At 37.3% G+C, this 20,016-nt stretch overlaps 1 protein-coding gene across 1 annotated transcript; it reads right to left on the bottom strand.

Annotated features, from left to right (window-relative positions):
* Nucleotides 1-41: 41 nt before the first annotated feature.
* On the bottom strand, nucleotides 42-19,080 carry sel1l (SEL1L adaptor subunit of ERAD E3 ubiquitin ligase). Its single transcript, XM_059356010.1, has 21 exons — nucleotides 18,539-19,080; nucleotides 18,361-18,398; nucleotides 16,604-16,799; nucleotides 14,532-14,699; nucleotides 14,108-14,213; nucleotides 13,086-13,248; nucleotides 12,904-12,957; nucleotides 12,073-12,132; nucleotides 11,900-11,981; nucleotides 11,642-11,796; nucleotides 10,775-10,831; nucleotides 10,174-10,242; nucleotides 9,187-9,264; nucleotides 8,962-9,024; nucleotides 8,161-8,248; nucleotides 7,178-7,326; nucleotides 5,354-5,519; nucleotides 4,534-4,608; nucleotides 3,465-3,637; nucleotides 2,222-2,350; nucleotides 42-2,055 (listed from the first exon to the last, which is right to left on the bottom strand). Exons 1-21 carry the CDS (start codon nucleotides 18,624-18,626, stop codon nucleotides 1,759-1,761), a joined length of 2,454 nt encoding a protein of 817 aa, XP_059211993.1. The 5' UTR covers nucleotides 18,627-19,080; the 3' UTR covers nucleotides 42-1,758.
* Between the last annotated feature and the right edge of the window lie 936 nt (nucleotides 19,081-20,016).

Here is a 20,016-nt window from a genome sequence, read left to right as displayed (position 1 = left end):
CAAATAACCTTTGGTATAAAAAAAAACATTCAAAACAACCATTAAATATCCACTTATCATTTATTAATTTCTTTATAAACTTTTATCTGGGATGGTAAAAATGCAGTCTTCTCGACAATGTTGACCAGTGTTTGATTTTAGACAAATTGTGAGTTGTGTGGGTACTGAAACAGTTTGGAATCATTTCTTCTCGTCCTTTTTGACCTCATACACTTCATGCAGACGTATTGGCAGACAATTCTCAGTAATTCTAACAACAAGTACATAATGTGGAACTGAACAAATGGACTTGAGAAAGAAAGAAAAAATCAGAACATGGCAAAATCAGAATGCTTCTAATTTTGTTTCAATAAATACTGTACGGCCTAACCATGGCTTCATTTCTCAGATTTAGCTCCATCTGAGCTGCAAAGTGTAGGCAGAGCTCCAAGTTGGACTGTTGGTGAGGGGGTGGAAATTCTCACAAGAGCTGCAGTTGTGTAACCAATCACACACACACACACACACACAAAAACTCATCCACTTACTCTAATGTAGAAACAATCTAGAGTTTGAGGCGCTGCTATCTTTAAGGCTGCTCCAATTTCTGCCTCAGCTAAGTCAAGGCTTAATAAACTAAAAAGAAGGCCCATGTGGGATGAGAGGAACTATTGAGTGACGAACCACTGGAATTAAACCAAAGCCTGATGATGGAAAAATGTACAGGACATCTAAAAAAGCTGTTCTCCACTGGCTTATGCTGGACTGTGTAGGCTACATCATACATCAGTGTTTCTTTAGTTTAGCTCTTTAGTTTTAAAAGCCTGCACACTCTGCTTGAACTATGCCTGTAGAGTGAAGGACATGTCTGTATGAATCAACAAAACAAACAAAAGTCTGCAGCAAAGTGACTTCAGCAGCTTCTTATTCTTTGTCTGTCACGGTAAAAACATCAAAGTTCAACCTGCGTGCTCAAAATTAAATTATTTATCCATTACAGATTTTCTGTCAATTACCTGCTTAACAGGTTTCTTGTTCTCATCCTAATGGCTCAAGTACATTTTAGCACTGTTACTAACGCTGAATGAATTTTTCCTGTGTTTTTCCAGGTATGAAAACTTACAAAAACAACCCTGAACAAATAACAAATTAATGGGAAAATTAATGCAAAATTTGTTCGCTCAAGCATCAGAAAAAGGTGCCTAAAATTAAAGTCTGCAAAATGCTCAGAGAAAACATGCATAAACATGACTTTCTTTAGCAAATAAAATTATCCGAATTCCTGTTTTTCTGCCCCGATTTTTTATTTTCCTAAATACTGCGCTAACAGGATTATGGCAGTTCCATTGAGTGTGATTTTCTCAAAAAAGGGAAAGTGAGAAGAAACTAATGCACATATTAGATTCCAACTATGTTGACTATGTTGATTAGTCAAGCCTTTGATCTGGCAACCCCCGAGGCTATTTCCACTGAGGACGCGGGTGCTTCTGGCAGTATCCTGAGTCACAGACTAGCAAGTCCCAAGTCTGTTATCCTCTCTGTTCTGCAGCAGTGTCCATTAACACCCCCACTGTCTTTCTTCAGCACAGGACCAGCATATTTTAAATGGAGAAAGGGAGTTGTGAGACTGCACAGTTCAACAGTTGTCTTTTAGCTTGTAGAGTGGGAGAGGTGCTCAGACTCGCAGGTGTTCAGCTAGTAAGCGCCGGCTGCTCCGTGGGGCGGGCTGGCAGAGCCTCCTGTCTGTCTTTCACTACCCTCCATCCGTCTGGCTTCCGCTCACTGCTGCTGCTGCTGCTGCTCCTCTTCCTCCTGGGCCGGGCCCTGGGCTTGAGCTTCTCCCTGTCCCTGTCCCTGTCCCTGGGCCGGGGCCGGGGCCTGTGACTGTTCTTGAGGTGGTCGTGGAGGCGGGGCCGGGGCAGGGATAGGCGGGCGAGGGGGGACTATGATTTGGTGCTGGCGCTGCCTGTAGGCGATGACTGTGCCCAGCAGCAGGGCGATGACAGTCATGAGGTAGAGGTCCCACTCTGGGCCAAGAAGCTGGTCCAGGTCCACCTGAGAAATGAGCTCTTTTAACTAACAGGAGCCAAATGGGGGAGAGGATGGAGGACAAAGACACAAATGATTCATTTCGGTTTCGTTCTGATGAGGCTTTTAACTTGGTTGAATTACGGTTCTGACTTCCAATTTCAAAGCCAAATTGTCACAGCTCCAGCTTGAGAATTGAAGATGAAGTACTCACATTAAGATCCTGCAGGTACTGCAGAGTGTAAATCAGGCCCAGCTTGCACAGGGCCAGGAAAACTGGGACCTGGGCATCAGGACTGGCTTCAGCGGCCATGTCGTAGAAACGCTTGGCTAAATGGATATCCTGCAGAAGACATCAACAACTCTGCATCACAAATCAGTCCAGTGACATTAAAGGGGACATACGCTTACTTTCAGGTAATACTCATTTGTCCCTCAGGCCATCAGACTGTACAACTCCTCAAGTTGGGGGAGGAGGAGTAACAGGAAGACAGAGGACAGGAAGGAGCAGTAACAAAAAACAAATACAATAAGAAATACATAAGGACTATTTAAAAACCCATATACCTCATATTTATTTATTTATTTATTGTATATAAATTGTTCTTTTTCTTTTACGTGTGCTTTTTAACCTGTTTGCTGCTGGAAACTCAATTTCCCTGAGGGAGCTATCCCAAGGGATCAATAAAGTTTTATCTTATCTCTTATCTTATCTTACTTGTATTGTGGTGTAATGTGTACGTTTTCATGCTTTAATGTTAAAAAAAACAAAAATTACTTTTCTCATAATATCTGTCTAAATATATTCACCCACTGTCTGAAAAACACTGTTGTAGCACCTGTCTCTTTAAGCCCCCTCCTGAAAAAGCCCAGTCTACTCTGATTGGCCAGTATTTCTACATCTGTGTCTCTAGTGGGAGAATGACTGTAACAGCACTGTAGCACACTTTCTACCTTTACATAATAAAGTGGTGATGTCATTGACGGCTTGACGGCTCATTTTAAGGCACAGATTCTATACAATTGAACCTTTTAGACCTGCTATACAGTACAGGCCAAAAGTTTGGACAAACCCATCTCATTCAATGCGTTTTTCTTTATTTTCATGACTATTTACATTGTAGATTCTCACCGAAGGCATCAAAACTATGAATAAACACATATGGAATTATGTACTTAACAAAAAAAGTGTGAAATAACTGAAAACATGTCTTGTATTTTAGATTCCTCAAAGTAACCACCCTTTGCTTACTAGAATATAAGACATGTTTTCAGTTATTTCACACTTTTTTGTTAAGTACATAATTCCACATGTGTTCATTCATAGTTTTGATGAATTTACAATGTCAATAGTCATGAAAATAAAGGAAAAACATTGAATGAGAAGGTGTGTCCAAACTTTTGGCCTGTCCTGTATATTAAAACATTATCAAAGTCATCAGTGAAAGTCTGCCCACCTGTTTGATGCCCAGGCCTTTCTCATGCATGTAACCCAGGTTAAACATGGCCTGGGCACTGTGCTGCTGCTCTGATGCCAGTCTGTAGTGAATGACAGCCGTCTCATAGTCCACATCTGTCCCATAGCCGTAGAAGTGGTAGTCCCCTAGTTTTATCCTTGCCACAGTGTAACCTGGGAATGACAATTTTTTTTTTTTTTTTTTTTTAAACATGTGTTTATTAGATTTTTGTTTGCAGATTACAGCTAGTCAAACAAGACATTATTACATGCAACAAAGCAAACTTTTTCTCCCTATTCTCCCTACCATCCCCTCTTCCCCTCGCCAAGTAAGTACAAGAAAAACACAGTAAACCTATATAAAAAAAAGATGTAAATGAAGCAAAAATTAAATACAAATAAATAAATAAAAACAATAAATAAAAGTAAATAAAAAATAAAAAACATACATACATAACAATAAAGAAAAAACAACAAAACATATTTCTATATATACACATTTAAATTTAGTTATATAGACAAATACTGAAAATAGTTATAACACTGATAGATTTCAAGGGTGTCTCTCAAAGCCAAATAAACCAAATAATCATTCTGCTCCCTCAGAGCCTCCTGCTGAAGCAAGTTACCAACATTAGCATCATGTCTTATAAAACTCATAAAAGGTCTCCAGATGTTATCAAAAACATGTTGTTTCCGTCTAATAATGTATGTTATTTTTTCCATTGTCATGTTTGATGCCATCTCTTTGATCCATCGTCCAATTCTTGGTCCATCAACATTTTTCCAATTAAGAGAAATGATACGTTTAGCTTGTAATATACACATATCCACAAATCTAGATTCTTTATTTTGTAAGTGTGGGATAGTTGGATATATGCCCAGAAGAAAAAGCTTGGGGTCCAGTGGCAACTTCTTAGCTAATATTTGATCAATCATGGGAATGACAATTACATGTGTCAACTATCATTCAAAGCAAGGGGTTAGGGTTATGAGCAACCAAATTCAACTTGTTCCCTTGATGTGAACCAATCATGGATGACTGAGGGACAGAGTGTGTCTGGACTCACCTTGTGCTGCAGCTCTCGTCCAGTGGAGTAAAGCACGAGGGTAGGTCTCATTCTCACTGAAGATCTTTACTCCTTCTGTTTGTTACAATCCGTACAAAGACACACACAAAAATCAACAAACACGTGAGGATGTTAGGATTTCCAAAGTTTTCGGCTTTGTCAATACTTCAAGAAAAGTTTCAATAAATTAGTTTGGCTCTGCACTGCAAAAAAGGTGTGTCTAAAAACAAGATAAAAACACTAAATCTGAGGGAAACGATCTTGCTGCATGGACAGATAATTTCACTTGACAAAATTGACACAAAAAGATAATTAAATAGAAATAAGCATGTTGAATGCTTAAAATAAGAAATTAACTCTTAAAAACAAGATAAATTATCTAACACTTCTAAATCTAAGGTTTTTTCTTGGTAAGAAACAAATAATTTGTATGTGCACTCTGCTCGGGCCCGTTCATCGCTGCTTGCAGCTTTAATTTATCTTGTTTTAAGAGTTAATTTCTTATTTTTTTAAGCGTTCAACATGTTTATTTTTAGATTTAATAATCTTAATTTAAGAAATCTTGTCAAGTGAAATTATCTGTCCATGCAGCAAGATTATTTCCCTCAGATTTAGTGTTTTTATCTTGTTTTTAGACAAACCTTTTTTGCAATGCAGTTTACCTAAAAGCTAACCAATCATACTTAAACTAAAACAGTTTGCTAATAGAGACTCTACTTTTTAATCTAAGTGTTTCGTGGCATTTGAATCTGCTCTGCTTTTCACGTAAACACACTTGATTTCCTTTATTTCATTATACTTATATCATAGTTTTTCTTACTCTGGTCGAGAATGAAGGCCACGTTGCTCTGGGCCACCTCGTAGCCCTGCTCAGCCAGCAGCAGATACTGGACCAGTGCAGCATCAGTCTCACCCTCCTTAAAGCTGCCGTAGGCCGTCATGAGGCGCTCTGACCAGCGACCACGTTCACACACGTTCTTGAAAAGCTGCAACAAAGATAAAGACACATGGTGAGGCACACCAACTGTTAGTGTGGCTCCGTCTAGTTTTACTTGAAACGCACACTTCAATTATGGAGCGTGAGGATGTAGTTGACGCGTGTCTTAAGCCGAAAAAATCCCACAGTTTCTTTCTTATGGTTTATTGAAAACCTTCCGTTTGAGCATTACAAACAATAAACTGCAGCAATCCAAAAAATAATAATAATTATGAGCACGGTCAAAAACTAGTGTGCTCTCCTCGTCTCCATAATCCTAATTAAAACAAAGTAAGCAATTATGACGTTACACACATCTCAGCCAATAAGAAGAGTGCAATTCCTACGAACCAATAGGCATTCTTACAACTTTAATAAAGAATTATGGTCTGGGCACAGTGGCACTTATTAAATTAAACTGCTGCCAGAGCGCCACCTAGGGGCTGATCAATAAAATCTTCAAGGGTTATCCTCAGGAGGGCATTGACAATAAGTATACCAAGTTTGGTGTTAATCCGACCGACCGATGTAGAGATATAAAATACTTCAATTTAAAGAGCGCCACCTAGTGGTAATCGGCCAAAATTTTGCAGCGAGCCTCAGGGGCTCATGGGGAAGTAGTAACCTGAGTTTCATGTCATTCAGACACACCAATGTGGAGATATGCAACACTTTGTGTTTTGTGTTGAAAATAGTGCCACCTGCAGGAAGTTGTTATTTAATAACTTGATTTTTTTTTGGGTTATCAAAATTATTTTAATAACTCTTTGTCATGAGCGTCCATAGATGCTGTGTGCAAAGTTTGGTGCAAAACGATGAAATTGCCTAGGAGGAGTTCGAAAAAGTAGGTTTGCGACATTTCACGAATTTGCGAAAAAAAAAAACCCAACTGTAGGCGAAAATGGGCGTGGCCTATATCACGAGATTCAGCACAACTCAGTGAACGCGTGGATATAAGTTTTTTGAATGTGCGATGAAGTATGTGGGAGTTATTAGCCAAAACGCTCTTTCCTTTATTATAGCGCCACCTAGTGGTGGAAATTCAGGATGACAATACATTATAAAATTTTTCGCCATGTGTGAGTTATATTTAAAGTTTCATGAGTTTTGGGGTATGTTCAGGTAGTGAAATATGCGATCATTTGGGAAGAAGAATAATAAAAAAAAGAATAATCATTTGAAATACAATAGGGACCTCGCAGGTCGTTGCCTGCTCGGGCCCTAATTAGCCCCCACAGTGGAATGTTTTAAGTCTCGTCTCAAGACCCATCTTTATTCCTTGGCTTTTTAACACTGCGTGAGTTTTGTGGTCCTCTGTGTCTTTTATTTCTTTTATTTATTTTACTACTTTTAACTACGTCTTTTATTTTATTTTACTATGTTTATCTGTTTGATTGTATTGTTTTATTTATGGCATCATTTTAGATTTATACACTTATTATTTATTGCTGATTGGTCTATGGAATTGTTTGTTTTATTGTTGATTTTATGTACAGCACTTTGGAGACGTTTGTGTTGTTTAAATGTGCTATACAAATAAAGGGGATTGGATTGATTGGATTGATTATTTATCAGCTTGTGCAAAATGGCTCTAACACCAACAAAAACAAGTCTATGCAGTGGTACACAACGTTACGATCAATAGAGAACAGCAGCATGGGGCCTCACCTCTACGGCGGTGTGGCAGGAGCGCATCACGCCGGTACCAGTAGCGTGCATTTGGGCCAAGTTGTAGAAAGCCAGGATGTGGCCCGCCTGTGAGGCCAGGTTGAAGAATTTAAGCGCCTGCTTGTAATCACGCTTCACACCGATGCCATCTGAGGAGCAACAGAGGAAAATAAATGGAGGAAAAATTCTGTCATCAGAAATTACAATTTTGAGAAGAAAATAAATTGTGATAAAGAGGGCTAGATTTCTCCTGGAGCGCAAGGACAGAGGACATCTTATAGCATCATTTTACTCACTTCTGGGTTCTTCCGTTACATACCATTTACCAGACATCTCTTATAGATGGGAAAAAGACTTGAACAATGAATATATTGAAGATGATTGGCTGGCAACTATACGCCTGATAAGGTCCACATCTACTTGTAACCAGCTGAGAGAAACTCAGTACAAGATACTTCACAGGCTGCATATTACTCCTGTTATTTTAAACAAAATTGACCACTCCATATCTCCTCTGTGTGTTTCTAAGTGCAACTTAGAAAGGGGGACGTATTTCCATTACTTTTGGGAATGTAAACTAATCTCCAGATTTTGGTCACTTATTTCATAGGTGGTCAGTGGGATATTTAAAATACAAATTAAGAAAGACCCTGGGGTTTACCTCCTAGGCCTTCCCTCTAGGGACTTACATCTCACTGTGTCACATCATAAGCTCCTTGATAAACTCCTTCTCGTTGCTCGAAAGTGTATATTAAAAATGTTTCTGTGTTTTGTATTGTTAATGTGTTTAAAAACAATAAAGTGTGTTTAAAAAAAAAAAGAGGGCTAGTCAAAGAAACAGATTGTTCCAATCTTCCGATGCAGTAACAATATATGCCAGACAGACAGCAAGGAAAAGCTGACAGGAGGCTTTGACGCACTGTTTACCACGAGCACCCACTGAGCTCAGGAGTACATAGACACGCTCAGCTCTAAACACTCACTGTAATACATGGTGCCCAGCTGGAGCTGTCCGTCCACCCAGCCCTGCTCTGCTGCCTTCTGGAAGTATTTCAGTGCCATCTCATAGTTCTGAAGACACAAAACACACAACTTTTCAAACGACTGCTGTGATTTCAGCTCTAGGGACACTCTACCAGGCTGATCGCAAGCTACCAGCTACCAACTTTACTGGAAATTTAATTTCACCTTACCTTACCTTTATTCACATTATTAGCAGCACAGAGTAAACTGCAATATATAACTTGGTAACACTTTCTATGAAGACTACATCTATAGTGCATTATGAGCGTATTCATAGTGAACTATAATGCTCATTATAATCAATCATAATGCATTATGACTGCACTCATAAACGCATATAAAGCTTCATGATGCACTATATCAACAGTTATAAATATAGCTTATAATGACTTATAAATCCAAGTGTCTTATGAGTGCTCTTGACTGGTTATAAACTACAGGCTGACTGATGAGGCTTATAATACATTACAACTACTCATACCCCTCTATACACACACCTCAACAATCAATTGTTATAAGGACTCATAGGATGCCATAAGTATAAATAAATGATCAATGTATGCTTTAAGTAAAGTGAGGTTCATATAGACGCATCTATAATGCAGTATAGCTAATCATGATGTTTCATGATTCATCATGATATATATATGAATGCGCTCATAATGCACTATAGATGTAGTCTTCATAGAAAGTGTTACCTATAACTTTAACAATCTTAGAAAGGATTTTAAAAAGGAATGCAATGCGTAGAGGTTTCTTACCACTGGGACACCTCTTCCATAGAGGTAGGCCATGCCCAGGCCACTCTGTCCCACTGGATTACCCTGGATTAAAAAAAGCAATGAGTCAGTGGATTCTATCAAAAACAATTAATGGCTGTTAATGATAAGAGGTAAAAGTGTGTTTCCTCTCCAGAGGCAATTGGGACTTCTGCTCTCTTTTAAATAAGAACTGTAATAATACACAGATAACAGCTTTATTCTTACCAAGTCCGAGGCCTTCTTAAAGTACTGCAGGGCCGTCTCGTTGTTCTGAGGGAGATACTCGCTGCCTTCTGAGTACATCTGAAGGACACAAGGATTAACATTAACACAAAAAGAAAATGGATGCACCATGTTAAATACAGAAATGCACTGTGCCGCCCTCTGTTAAAACAGCAATGCCAAGACTTTGGCTTTTATAAATGTATTTTGGATCCAATCTAGACCATATCTGTGCTCTCCAACTCGCTGACTGCTTCTCTTACACAGTATGGGTGACAGATTTATACTGTTTACAAACATAGAAGTGAAACAGATGGGTAAGATTAATATTTGAATATACTTCTATCTGGTGGTTTTTTTTTTAAGTAAGGGAAACTGTCCAGCAAGCTTGTCAGTGTAAAATAAAGAACTGTAATATAATGTCTTCATTAAAAACACAAATCATTATTTACTCTCATTTTTTTTTTCTTTTTTTTTTATATATATATTTTGTTTTTATTATTTTATATACTTTATAGGTATGTATATGTATGTATGTGTGTATTTATGTGTATATGTGTGTGTATGTATGTATGTATATGTGCATGTGTATGTATATGTGTGTGTATGTATATATATATATATATACACATGTATAGCCTTTTTTTATTTTAGCAGTCGATTCAGCTGTTACCTTTTTTTTTTTTTCCTGTTTTCCTTATTGCACTACTTTCTGTTGTATTCTCTTTTTTATTTTTTTTTACTTTTTATTTTTTTTATTTATTTATTTATTTTTTGGGGTGGGATGGGCGGGTGGGGTGGGGTGGGGGGAAGGGGGGAGTTATTGTGTACACTTACAGAATCTGTAACCTGTTTTTTGTTTAACTACAAATACCAATAAAAAGATTTTTTTTTAAAAAAACAAAAAAAAAAACAAAACACAAATCTGTTTCCACCACCTTTCCCACAGACTCTTAAAGAGACAAAGAGGAGGACAGACGTCTCACCCACCTTGCCGAGGAAAGCCATAGCGTGTGTGTTCCCTGCATTAGCAGCCTGGGTGAAGTAGTCATACGCCCTCTGTTGGATAACAAGCATCAGAAATACGGTTACTGCTGCAAATTATTATCACAAGAATAAAATACTTAACCCCTGTGTCTTACTTTCAAAAAAGTTGCTTTTTCCTTAAAAAACAAAAATGTCCACATAGAAAAACTGCCATATATAATATCATTTTCCACTTTTTTTCCCCCACACAGTCGAATATTTTAAAACAACATCGGTCCTGATCATAAGGACCAACTATTCATTTATTTTGAGATTTAAAAAATTAAAAATTAAAATTTCTGATGCATTTTTATTCTCCATAATTAATCAGCTATAAATGTAATGGAAACTAGGAAAACAGCTTGTATTTACCCCATAGGTCAAAAATCTGAAAATAGTTTAATCCAGTGGAAGAACTACAATTCTGAAGCCAGGGGTCTATATTGAATTACAGACTTGATACAGGAGCTGAGGTTGAACTTAACACAGCCAAAAGTATTAAAAGACAAAAATGTCCCTGGTGAGAGACAAGGGTTAAAATAATGATTTGAAAATAAAATATCACCTGATGATTCTGTTCTACTCCACGTCCTCCATGCAGGTGTAGCTGACCTAATCCCACCTATCAAAGGAAAAAACAAAATAACCTTGTATCATAAGATAAGATAAGAAATACTTTATTCATCCCAGCAGAGAAATTTAGGTGTTCCAGCAGCCAACATACACACAACACAACACATGTATACATACATATTCCACCTATACTATAAATATAAACCCAACATTTCAAAGTGATATATTATTCAGATACATACTGCAGAAGACAATGATATTACCTCATACTATCAGTGCAGAAATACACTACCGGTCAAAAGTTTTAGAACACCCCAATTTTTCCATTTTTTTATTGAAATTCAAGCAGTTCAAGTCAAATGAACAGCTTGAAAGGGTACAGAGGTAAGTGGTGAACTGCCAGAGGTAAATAAAAAAAGGTAAGCTTAACCAAAACTGGAAAATAATGTACATTTCAGAATTATACAAGTACGGTAGGCCTTTTTCAGGGAAGTGGGTTAACAACTTAACTCTATGGAGTCTTGGGCTATTTTGTCCATTTTTGAATTCTTTTCATGTCTTTGTAAGTCATTTTGTGTCTTTTTTTGGTCATTTTGTGTCTTTTTTAGTCATTTTGTGTCTTTTTTTAGTCCTTTAGTCCAACATAAAATGTGATTTTGAATCTTTTGTTTTACTTTCAAAACACTATCATGCTCAATAAAGAATTTTAAATGTTGCAAATGTGCATTAATTTCAGAGTACACTGATACATTAAACTGCATAATTTTCAACTAAATTCTGGAAAAGTTGGTGTGTTCTAAAACTTTTGACCAGTAGTGTAGGTTGTAATGAAAACACACTGATGATAGCGTTAGTTTACCTGAGCCTGCACATCCCCTTTCTCAGCCAGAAACTGATAGTACTGAATCAAATCCTCCTCCAACATCCCACTGGTGGATCCTGGGTTCTCCACCTCATCCAGGAGCCTGATCCTCTGCACCGCTGAGCCCCCTGTCAGGGACACGTCACTGGCCACTGGAGGTGGTGATGAAAAAGAGTTTAGATCAGGTTATTAGCCCAAGAAGAACCAGAGAATCAGCCCTGAATACTATATTTAATAACTGTAGTAGATTCTCACCTTGATTTGCTACAAGCCTGTAGTGTGTTAGCGCTGACTCACAGCTCTGGGGAACACCCACACCTCCCCAGTATCTGTATCCCTAATAAAACAAGAAGAGGACATGTTATTTTTTAACATCTAAGAAATAACATGACTGTGCCGTTGCTCCACTGACGGACAAATCCACTCACCAGAATCATATGAGCGACCAAGTTTCCACCCAGGGCACCGAAAGTGTAGTAAACCAGGGCCTGACAAGCAGAGAGTGTAGGTAATATGTGAAAAGTTGCTTGGAGAAGAGAGAAATTACATACCGTATTTTCCGGACTATAAGTCGCAGTTTTTTTCATAGTTTGGCCGGGGGTGCGACTTATACTCTGGAGCGACTTATGTGTGAAATTATTAAAACATTATTACTGGTATATCATTTCACATGTTATTTTCACACTAAACCGCAAGAGGGCGCTCTAGGCCGAGTATGAGGATGAGTCTGACGTAAGTGACGTAGAAGAAGAAGCGCCGCATCTTCTACCTCCGGAGTTAGCGGAGTTGTTTTAAAGTGACACCGAGGATGAAGATTTCATTGGATTTTACTTATTTGGAGTGACACGGATGGTTTGGTAAACTTCTTAGCATGTTATTTATGCTATAGTTATCTGAATAACTCTTAATATGTTATGTTAACATACCAGGCACGTTCTCAGTTGTGTCATGTAACGTAAGCATACCGTACAATTATTCAGCCTGTTGTTGCCTCTATTCTATTTTTATTTTAAATTACCTTTCAAGATGACATGTCTGTTCTTGGTGTTGGATTTTATCAAATAAATTTCCCCCAAAAATGCGACTTATACTCCAGTGCGACTTATATATGTTTTTTCCTTCTTTATTATGCATTTTATGGCTGGTGCGACTTGTACTCCGGAGCGACTTATAGTCCGAAAAATACGGTAATGCTATTTTCTCAGTAACTTCAATTTACACTAAGACATTCAGTCATACAGATTTTTTTTAAAAAGTACCTTAGCCTGACTTGAGTTAACTCCAAGCCCTGCTGCGTACAGAAAGCCAAGAGCCTGTGTAAAAGTAAACAGAGCACAGTGTTACACAATGCACCATCAGCATATTTGATAAGATGTCAGGTCAAAATGGCTGTCAACACTTCTCTCAAGTGACACATGAACATTTGGGATGAGTCCTTTACCGTCTGAGCTTTAGGCGAGCCCTCCATGGCAAGCTTCTCAAACATTTCTTTGGCCTTGGTGACATTCTGGTTCATGTAGTCTCCAAACAGCATGGCATACGCCACCTTCTCCATGGCTTTCTGGTGGCCTTTCTCTGCTACTTTCTGGAGCTTTTCGTATAATCTGAAAGAGATAAGCAGAGGTAGCATGAGTTAGACTGACACTGGCATAATAAAAATGCTGTGTACATAGCAAACAGTACTGACTGGACATCCAAAGCAAATAAGGATGTGCTGAGCAAAGCCAGGTAGTAGTAAAGCACACAGTGGTGGAAAGTAACTAAGTACTTTTACTCAAGTACTGTACTTAAGTACAATTTTGAGGTACTTGTACTTTACTTGAGTATTTCCATTTTATGTCACTTTATACTTCTACTTCACTACATTTTGAGGCAAATATTGTACTTTTTACTCCACTACATTTAGCGGACAGCTTTAGTTACTTTTCACTTGAGGTTTAACATAAAAAACAAAATAAATTTAGGTGATTAGACACTTTTTTAAATAAACCTCATAACAGAATATTAAATAGTCAATATGAGCCCTACCTTGAGAAAATTAAAACGCTGTATACATAAATGCATCAATAATAATAATATAATATGATATTTGGAATATATAAAACAATCTAAGTGGCTCCATTCTGCATAACATAACATTCTGCATGTACTTTTACTTTTGATACTTTAAGTACATTTTGATGCTGATACTTTTGTACTTTTACTTAAGTACATTTTGAATGCAGGACTTTTACTTGTAGTGGAGGAATTTCACAGTGTGGTATTAGTACTTTTACTTAAGTAAGAGATCTGAATACTTTTTCCACCTCTGAAAGCACACATAAAATAGATAAAGCCACACCAAAACTGCATTTACAGTCATATCGGATACAAAAAAAGCTGCCATAAATGTCTACAAGAAAGAAGACTGAAAAGCAGGTTGAAAAAAAACCCAATAAAATAAATCTAATGAGGGAAACTCACTCTTTCTTCTGGGTCCTCCTGGTGGTGGCATTGAGCATCCGCAGCACAGTCTGATACTGCTCCTCAGCCTCCTCTGCCTGGAGCCTCTGCTGTGCCTGCTCCTCCGCTGAGGGAAACAGAGAGGAGAAGCCAATGAGCACAAGCAGATGGAAAAAATAAAGATTCATAAAGCTTTGGCAGCAGGGGGAACAATAGTAATTCTGAAAATGAAACCGTAATGCACTCTCGGGGTCTATTCCATCATTAGTTTTAGTGGCTGTCCAGCTTTTCAAAGCCTTTTATTTACAATCAGTAAATAAAGTCGACAACAATTCATCTTTTTTTGGCTTTAAAATAAAACGCTAAATCTAGTTACAAGTTTGTCCCATTTGCTTTTTGGAAGTGTTCACCTTTTAACAGCTAAGGTATTAAGTTGAAGACTTACTCTCGCAGAAACCCCATTTATTCTCTTGATCGTAGTCGTATAATGTGGCGCACCACAGCCGTCCATCCGTCCGTCCATCAGTGGTGCAGTCTGAATACTCCTTCCCCTGGAAGAGGAATGGGAAGATGCAGGGCTCTCCATGAGCTGTACCTCCATTCACTACTGGAACTGCAGAAAATAAAAAACATATGCTTATTCTTTTTAGTCACTTTTATCCTTGTAGTTTGAGGAGAGAAAAAAATCATTACATTTTAATACGTTTTTAGTCATTAGTTTTAATCAAAATTCTTTCTCTCTTTTAACTCGGTGTTAATTTGTCAGCTATTTTTTTTATTTGGTCTCTGTCCAATGTCAAATGTCCTTGTTATTTTTTCTCATATTTAATCAACCTTGTCCTCCTTGTCAGATAATGGTGAGCATTTCAGTCAATATAGTCAAGCCAAAACCAATCATTTTGCCACATCACTCAAACTTCTGTCATCTCATCATTAGCTGATGAGAAACACAGGTTGAATTATTAAAAATAAAGCTTTGCAGTTCTCCTGTGCGCAATGCATGAGTCATTTACACCCTAACTATTATGAGAGCCAGCCCGCACCACACAACATGCAAAACTTTGTCTTAATCAGTCACCCAAAACTAGCCCAACCTCGAAACCTCAAACTTTATGCATAATAGTAGCACATTGTCAGGACTGAAGACTGAGAAAAGCAGAGAGATGATAGTGAGAAACAAGGCACCAGTGATGTTACTGTGAGGGAGAAAGAGAAGGTAGAATATGATGAAAATAAAAAGAGGTTTTGAGTTTTATTTTCTAAACTGCATTTCAGTCTTGTCTTTTTTCAGCAGACATTCCATGTTCATATTATCACAGTGTTTAATAAAGTGGTCTTTTTTAAAGAAATGAACACTGATAAGGTAAAAATAACTGGATATAGTAAGATTATGAATAGTTAGAGTTACCATGTCCATTGTGATCTTTTTTTTTCTATGAAACTACTGTCATTGATTTATGAAATCATATTAAACAGTCTGTTAATTCTAATAAATATCTGTAAAATATCATCTTCGTCATACAAGCTCATTATTATATTTATGTAAGATGGCAGCAGGAAAATTGCTAACAATCCCCAAGAAAAATGATGTAACTGAACGCAATAGCAGCCACAGGTGCAAAGCGCTGTTAATTTCCCATGGGGTTTAACCGTTTATCCAATCTGGCGCTGCTCTGAAACCACACACGCCTTTGCTCACAGTCAGCAGAACTGAAAACAGGTTAACATGTCAAGACTCAACAAAGCTCACACTATAAGATAAGACGGTCTTCATTCTCAAAAACAGGTATGACTAAAGATAAGGTAAAACCTGCTGGCATTAAGGAGTCAGTAAAGCTACTGACAGACTAACACAGCTACAGGCTAGACACATTAGCCATAAATGCTTATATAAGAGCTGAGATGTTATTGTAGGTTCAGACCAGAAGTCCCTGAAGAATACAATTTACATTTTCTAACTTGAGCGAAACTTTATATTTTTTAAACATCAAAGCATTTAAATTAGGTCACCATAGTTAGCCGTTATATTTACTGCAAATCCAAGCTTCAACCTCAAATCTCATTTCCTTATGAGATTATAATAAGATGCCCAGTGGCTCATCAACCCTTCGTTACACAGCTATGTGAAACCTGACAGGATACACGACAAAAAAGCAGCTTGCATGCATCCTAATCAGGATATTTTAGGGGTTTCCTTTCTCAGTGTCAGTGGCAGCTGGAGCCACAGTTTCTAGTGTAAAGTTACAAAGCTATTCCACTATTCCACCCATTTCTGTCTGTAATTGGACAGGCAAGAACACTCTGCTCAAAAGACTGTCTGCCTCCAGTGACAGAAAATACCAGCTCATGATCTTTGTCTCACACAGACATTTAGAGACACATGGATAAGCTAAGAAAACAAACCATGGCTAGAAAAAGCAGATAATCTGTTTTGTAGTTAAAACAGAGAAGCTTCAATGTATAACAACTGCATGCATTATTTACATTTCACCATTCAAGTAAAATTTTAGTCCTTACCCTCTTTAGGTTTCTCTTCAACTGGGGGAGGCTGCTCAGGCAGGTCCTCCTTCTCCTCTCCCGGCAGTAAATCCACAGGTGACTGTTTCTCCTCTTCAGGCTGGGAGACTTCATGACGAGAGGTCACAGAAGCACCAGACACAATTCCTGACGCCAGACGGACATCTTCTTCCTCAGATTCTGGGTCATGGTAAGACTGGAGACATAAATAAGAATTGAAGGAACAAATTAGAAAAAATAAGTCACATTGCATACAAAAATAGGTTGAACGAATACAACTGCATAAGGCAAGAGCTATTGATGTCTATGTTACAGAACATCTGCATTATAGCTTACTATGTAAACTTAGATTCTTATCATCCAAAAGTCTTGCTGCTAACACTGCTAACTTCTTCTTCATTGTATTAGAAAAAGTAACAGAATAACAATTTGGTTTCTCTGTACTTGGGGAACATCTCAAATTTGAGCACAAAATGTCACATTCCCTCATGCAATATATAATATATTTTAATGTGAGTCATTTGCTAAAAAATAAATCACAGTTACAGTTTGTATTCCTCCTAAAATTAAGCAAAAACATCAATTACCACCATGGTTACATTGTTTAAATATGCATTTAACCCTTTGATGAACAACATGGGTCTAAAGTGACCCGACTAAGTTTTCATATTCTAAATCTTTGCAATAAATTAATTTCATCATTCAGTATTCCAGGTTTTCCTGAATTAACTTGTTTTTGATCATCATACATCCTAATTTTTTGTTTTAATTTCTTACTTTTTGAATACATTTTTTCACTACTCTCATGTTGTGCATTAGAAGGTGTTTATACGTTGTGCATCAAAGGGTTCTAACAACTCTTTTAAAGTTAAACCTTAAAAATAAGAAACATAGTTACACATATACTCAAATTGTTAATTTAGTGTATCACTTTTTGTATCACTACGCTTCTAATGCACAAGGTCTTTTTTGACCCATGAGTGTAAACTTGATGTAATAGTACTAAAACTATTTTTCTTCATAAAGTATGAAACGAAAAAAGGATATAATCTGTTTTGATTAAAAAAAAAAAAAAGATTCAAACACACAGCCAGCATGAAATACCATGGGAAATGAATGCAGGTCATTTGAGACCCATGTAATGCATTAGAAGGTGTTTATATGTTGTGCATCAAAGGGTTCTAACAACTCTTTTAAAGTTAAACCTTAAAAATAAGAAACATAGTTACACATATACTCAAATTGTTAATTTACTGTATCACTTTTTGTATCACTACGCTTCTAATGCACAAGGTCATTTTTGACCCATGAGTATAAACTTGATGTAATAATACTAAAACTATTTTTCTTCATAAAGTATGAAAGGAAAAAAGGATATAATCTGTTTGGATAAAAAAAAAAAAAAGGATTCAAACACACAGCCAGGGGAAATGAATGCGGGTCATTTGAGACCCATGTTGTGCATTAGAAGGTGTTTATATGTTGTGCATCAAAGGGTTAAGCTAATACCTTGCATAGGTTTAAATCACCACATTGCTGTTGCAGAGTCAACATGGTGTTATGATGACAAACAACAACACACAGGTAATTATGTCAGATTCAACCCATACAAGACCCTGGGTAGCAGAAAACACCCCAAACAAGTATCATAACAGTATGTTTACTGGTCTACTTTCCATCAATACAGACATTTATCACAGAAATAAAGACATTAATCCTCAGGTTTTGGTGTAAACATCAACAGGATCAGGACGTACCTTTAGCTCTGGTCCGTCATTCTCCACTTGCTCTTCATCTGAAAGTATTAGTAAAGACACTCAGTAAACTTGAGATGGACCAAGCTGCTCGCTAAATATAAACAGCTGCTTGCAACAGTTTAAGAGACGGAGACACGCCTGTCTGCGCAGATATTAGACAGTTATATATCATACTTACCAGCTGTTAACACGTTGACGAAGACTATGAGCAGAATGGACAACAAATAAAAGCTCCTTGTCGTCTTTAAACACCGTTTCCAGCCCATTGTGATGGTGTTGGCGAGCTAACACTGTGCTAGCTGTAGCTGCTGCTATTCCTATCACCAAACATTCAGTTACAGTTGAGTCATATGACACGATGCATAAATAAACTCAGGAAACAGAGCCGTGTCCCCTCTGGATGAGAGCTGGGTTAATGTTGTCTCATTTAGCTGTCAAACAATGTAACTAATCCAAGTCAAAGCTAAGCTAGCACAGAGCTAACGTCAGCTGGCGTTTAGCGGTAGCTAGCCAGGAGCTAACGTGACATAGCCACAGAAGACAAACCAAACAGCTCAATGTGTTCAAGAGACGACCCTCCTCTGTCTAAAGACGGTTGTTGAGTGCCTCTTGGTACTTCAAAGCCTCCGAGTCTCACAAGGACATGTAAATCTCCAGCCTTTCATTTTTAATTAGCCACATACTACTTAGCTCTCATGTTAAGCCTCTACTACCCGACACTTCCGCCTCTTGCAATTAGACCAATCACGGTGCGCCTAGTTTGACAGTAACCAATGAGCGTGCAGCACAGATGTGTCAGCGAATCAGGTGCGTACACAGTTATGTTCCTCGTTGATGACTTTGTCCACGACATCAAAACAAGATATGGAGATAATAACCATATGGGTCAGTGACAAATAAGGGTTGGCAAGATGTCAAATGGTGTAACCACAAAAAAAGAGAATTATTAATTATTTAAGTGGACTTATACATATAATTACTACATTTAAAAAAACATCAAATTATTATTATAAATTTATTTTTTAGTATTTCTACATTTACACATTTTGTCAATATTGAGCAGAACATATTCTAAATACCGTAAAAACCATTTTTTTCTCAAGTTTTGACAAATTATGTAAAATTTGTTACATACTATAGTGTTGCAATGTAAGCGTGGATTGTATTTTTTCCTCTTTTTAGTTCACATTTATTTTCCTGTAGGCTATATAATCAGATTTTTATGAGGAAAAAAATTACTGGTTACACCAACTGACACTGGATTAGATCACGTCATTGACCCATATATCAGGGATCACTTTAAAAACGTATTTTCAGAAACCCCAGAATAATATAAAGGGAAGCACCTTATACCCTATGTGCCTTGTTATGTTATTTTATATATATATATATATATATATATTTAATTCTATAGATACTGTAACTGACATTTTTCTGTGTATTTCTTGTTTATATGCTGAATGCCTGTATTTCTGTCATTGTTAATGAAGATCTGGAAAAAAAAAAACATATATCAGGGATGGGGAACTTAAATGCTGGAGGGGGCCACAGTTTTTCATCGACACTACCACAGGGCCACATATAGGACCATGCACTTAACCAGATATGATGAAACTGCAATTTTAAATATGTTTACAGCGCAGAAACTTAACATAT

This window comes from Centropristis striata, chromosome 18 (assembly GCF_030273125.1).
Source record: "Centropristis striata isolate RG_2023a ecotype Rhode Island chromosome 18, C.striata_1.0, whole genome shotgun sequence".
NCBI lineage: Eukaryota > Metazoa > Chordata > Actinopteri > Perciformes > Serranidae > Centropristis > Centropristis striata.
Note: the sequence above shows the minus strand (reverse complement) of the source record. Positions and strands in the feature narration are given on the sequence as shown.

Excerpts from the sequence above, each read along its gene's own strand:
- sel1l (XM_059356010.1), bottom strand. The coding sequence starts at position 18,626 with ATGGGCTGGAAACGGTGTTTAAAGACGACAAGGAGCTTTTATTTGTTG. Across the intron at positions 12,133-12,903 it reads TTAACTCAAGTCAGGCTAAG|GCCCTGGTTTACTACACTTT; the intron begins GTACTTTTTAAA and ends TCTGCTTGTCAG. Across the intron at positions 5,520-7,177 it reads CCTGCCACACCGCCGTAGAG|CTTTTCAAGAACGTGTGTGA; the intron begins GTGAGGCCCCAT and ends TCTTTGTTGCAG.